Source organism: Micropterus dolomieu, linkage group LG12, assembly GCF_021292245.1.
Source record: "Micropterus dolomieu isolate WLL.071019.BEF.003 ecotype Adirondacks linkage group LG12, ASM2129224v1, whole genome shotgun sequence".
NCBI classification, from domain to species: domain Eukaryota; kingdom Metazoa; phylum Chordata; class Actinopteri; order Centrarchiformes; family Centrarchidae; genus Micropterus; species Micropterus dolomieu.
Window position 1 is genome coordinate 3,614,648 of NC_060161.1, and position 4,361 is coordinate 3,619,008.

The following is a 4,361-nucleotide window of genomic DNA, read 5'->3' on the forward strand; positions in this document are numbered from 1 at the left end:
GGGTCTCAGTCAATGAGCTTGTAGATAATTTCAGTTCTAAAATTACAAATGTTATTGATGCCATTGCACCAGCCAAGGTGAAGGTGGTCTCTGGTAAGAGAAGATCTCCGTGGAGAAATGCCACGCTGGTTAGAACTCAAAAAAGAGAGCGTCGCAAAGCTGAACACAGGTGGCGGAAAACAAATCTCCAGGTTCATTATGACATCTATAAAGAGAGACTTCGCATTTATAATTTAGAGCTGAGAAATGCAAGGCGGTCCTTCTTCTCTGACATCATCACCAAAAACACTAATAATGCATGTGTCCTGTTTGCTACTGTCGACAGGCTAACTAACCCTCCTGTGTCTGTAGCCTCTGAACTTCTATCCACCAGGGCCTGCAATAAATTTGCTTCCTTCTTCACAGACAGATTTCAAACAATTAGACAAGCAATCAGTGCCTCCATGTCAGTAACAGGATATGTCTTGTCCCTGTGTCCACTTAAGAACAATTCATATAGCATGAGACAATTTGATTCTATTAACCATAAAAACCTGGAGGACATAATACAACATCTGAAATCCTCCTCATGCTGCCTTGATATTCTGCCAACAGGTTGTTTCAAAAATGTGTCTAAATGCATGGCCTCAGATTTACTACAAATTGTCAACATGTCTCTCCTCTCAGGTTTTTTTCCACAGGCCCTGAAAACTGCAGTCATTAAGCCACTCTTAAAAAAGAGCAATCTAGACAGGTCACTAATGAGCAATTATAGGCCCATATCAAATCTCCCATTTTTAAGTAAAATCATTGAACAGGCTGTTTTTTCAACAGCTTAGTGCTTTCTTGGCACTAAATAACTGTTTTGATGTCTTTCAGTCAGGTTTTCGACCACACCACAGCACTGAGACGGCTCTTGTTAAGGTCTTCAATGACATCCATTTAAACACTGACAGTGGGAGAATTTCAGTCTTAGTATTATTGGATCTCAGTGCTGCAATCGACACGGTCGACCACAACATATTACTAGACAGACTTGAAAACTTGGTTGGACTTTCTGGCACAGTACTAAACTGGTTTGAATCTACCTACTTAAAGGACAGGGACTACTTTGTGTCTATAGGTCATTACACATCTGAGCTGACAAAAATGACGTGGAGTTCCCCAAGGCTCCATTCTGGGACCTCTTTTGTTTAAAATGTACACGCTTCCACTTGCTCGGATTGTGAAAAACAACAAAATATGTTACCATAATTATGCAGATGACACACAGATTTACATAACCATTTCACCAGGGGACTATGATCCCATACAGGCGCTGAGTAACTGTATTAAACAGGTCAACAATTGGATGTGCCAGAATTTTCTTCAGTTGAACAAAGATAAAACTAAAGTTATTGTTTTTGGAGCAAAGGAAGAACAATTAAAAGTCAGCGCTCAGATTCAATCTGTAATGTTAAAAAACACTAAACAAGCCAGAAATCCTGGTGTAGTCATGGACTCAGACCTGAATTTAAGCAGCCACATTAAGACAATTCCAAAGTCAGCCTACTGTCACCTGAAGAATATATCAAGAATTAAAGAACTTATGTCTCAGCAAGACCTGGAAAAACTTATCCATGCATTTATCTTCAGTCGTCTCGACTACTGTAACGGTGTCTTTACAGGGCTCCTGTCTTTACCAGAGTTTGTAGCGTGGACAATCTGGATTTACAGTGACGACTGTATCTAAAGAAGGGTTCAAGTCCCCTTAGGGTTAGAGTCCCTAAGTAACTAAAGGGGGGATAGAGTGGGAGATGGGGAATCAAAGGAGTAATAAGCAAAGGTGGGAGGCCTGCCTGTTTTTATTTTCCATTTAACTTTTAAAACTTTTTATATTTCCCTGTTGCTTTTATGTTTTATGTGAAGCACTTTGGATTACCTTGTTGTTGATATGTGCTATACAAATAAACTTGCCTTGCCTTGCCTCACGCACCTGCTCCTCGCTGCCACCACAACATTTGAAACTGTCGCAAACCTCAACTGTGGGGCGGGATATGTGCATACAACCGACATCTTTGGCATTACGGGATTTCCCCATAGAATTCTATTCAGAATCCTTTAAGTGGCGTGTCTCTTATTAAAACATCTCTACTACTAATCATTTATTTATTAACACCAAAATATGTGAAAATAGGGCCCAGGTTAAAAAAATACCGAAATTATTCTTTACAGATCAGCAAACCTCCCAAACACAGAATATCTTCCTTTTGTTAATCAGCATGGAGGACAACAGGGATTTGACATTTTTACCTGAGGGGATTTACAAAAATGATCTCTTTTGTGGAAAAATCAGTCGAGAGAAGAAAAAAGCTAATTCTGATCACTTGGCTCTAGAAACAAAACCCCTGGTCCGAACAGGATCTCACCCTCCCACTGCTTCCTGTTTCTCCCTCTGCTTTGATTGCAGTAATAAACACAAATACAGATTTTCATAGCCTGACAAATTCCACCATACAGGTCTCTTTATCAGGTTGAATTTCCATAAAGTGGGCTGTGATCGCTCTCTCTTTATGAGTGTGTCTGTGTGGGTGGGTGTTTCCCAGTGGAGAAACGTCCAAATGAGCTGCCTACGTCTTTTGAAAGAAATGCCAAACACGGATGCCACAACAAGTGAGTCACGCTCACATACATGAGTCATTGTTGATCTTGTGGGGACTAAAGTGTGTTTCTTACCCACGAGGACACAAAAATCATACTGTTTTTTTATTGCTTTGCTATTTTATTTTACTGACCTTTCAGCTGGATCACTGAGATGGAAAAGCAGCCACTGGATCTTTTGACCCAAACAGCTAAGGCGTTTCGTTCCAAAATGGATAAAGATGACGTTCACTTCTTCTGCGTGGGATTATTTTAAGTGTCCAGTGTGCCTGCAGTCCTGTTTCATAATATGCTCTGTCAGGTGACTGTCTGTCAGAGCATTTCAACACAAAATCACACAAAACTCTTGTATTGCTGTAATAAACATCAGATCAGAGACTTTCACTTTCTGTTATCACCATCAAGGTTGTGCTTTTTCATGGTTCTGGCACATCTTTCCCATAAAATTGGCCACTCAGGCTCATCTGTAGGCTACTGTAGTATTTAAGGCCTTTCCACATTTTTAAATAAGGAAGAACAAGACCAAGGCTGTGCCAGAGATTAGGCTGCTTCCTATTTGCTACCTAGCGCAGCAATTATCAACCTTTCTAACTGTATTTATATACTCCCACTGCACTGTTAGATGAACAAGTAACCCTTCATGAACATCTCCTGTCATCAAAATGTGTCCATTTGAATTGATTTTAAACTGGAAGTAAAGAACTACGTCAACTGTTTAGCTATTTAATCTGTTTAATATTTCATTATAGCTAACTATTTCAACTTTTTTTAATTACTTTTGGTAACTATTTGAAATGTTTCCAATAGGCCTAGCATAGTTTAACTTTTTATTAGGTTTAGCTGTTTTAGCTGTTACTTTAGCTATTTCAACCGTTTATCAGAATCAGAAGGAGCTTTATTGCCAAGCGGTGTTTTACACATATGAGGAATTTGCTGTGGCGACAATGTGCTGCACGTAGACAAACATACAGTCAACATAAATAAATGTAGAAATATATAAATATGGAGTGGAAGAACAACGTTGCAGATATATAAATGTGCATTATTCTGGGTCTGTGCCGTGCAGAAGTAACGCAACGGAAGAGAATATTATGTACATATAAATATATAAACTGACAACATAAAAATATACAACGTGCGATGTGCCAGGTCTGTGCCCGACACGAGATGAAACAGTATTTACATGTGCAGAGACATTTGTATCATTTGCAAGAGGGGAGTGTCAGTGGGGGGCCCGGGTCTTGTTAATGAGGCTGCAGACGGGAAGAAGCTGTTTTTGTTGCGAGAGGTTTTGGTCCTGATGGACCGCAGCCTCCTGCCAGAGGGGAGAGTCTGAAACAGTTTGTGTCCGGGGTGGGAGGAGTCAGCTGCAATCTTTCCTGCTCGCCTCAGAGTCCTCGAGGCGTACAGGTCCAGATTGCGGCCAATCACCTTCTCTGCAGAGCGAATGATGCGCTGCAGCCTGCCCTTGTCCCTGGCAGTGACAGCAGCGTACCAGATGGTGATGGAGGAGGTGAGGATGGACTCAATGATGGCGGTGTAGAAGTGCACCATCATTGTCTTTAGTAGGCTGAACTTCTTCAGCTGCCGCAGGAAGTACATCCTCTGCTGGGCCTTCTTGGTGAGGGAGGTGATGTTCAGTTCCCACTTGAGGTCCTGGCAGATGATGGTGCCCAGGAAGCAGAAGGAGTCACACAGGATGATGGGGGAGGGTGGGGCTGGGCTCTTTCTGAGTCCACGAC

General features: G+C 41.4%; 1 protein-coding gene across 4 annotated transcripts in view; it reads left to right on the forward strand.

The window, feature by feature from the left end:
• znf365 (zinc finger protein 365) overlaps positions 1–3,003 on the forward strand; it is a 33,997-nt gene extending 30,994 nt beyond the window's left edge. For 2 of the 4 annotated variants that reach the window (XM_046065815.1, XM_046065816.1), the window contains exon 7: positions 2,761–3,003. In XM_046065815.1, the coding sequence (XP_045921771.1) occupies positions 2,761–2,875 (115 nt within the window). In that variant the 3' untranslated portion in view covers positions 2,876–3,003. Of the gene's footprint in view, positions 1–2,478 lie in introns of all 4 variants that reach the window. The other 2 variants (XR_006827684.1, XM_046065817.1) reach the window with 2 other exon arrangements.
• Positions 3,004–4,361: the final 1,358 nt, after the last annotated feature.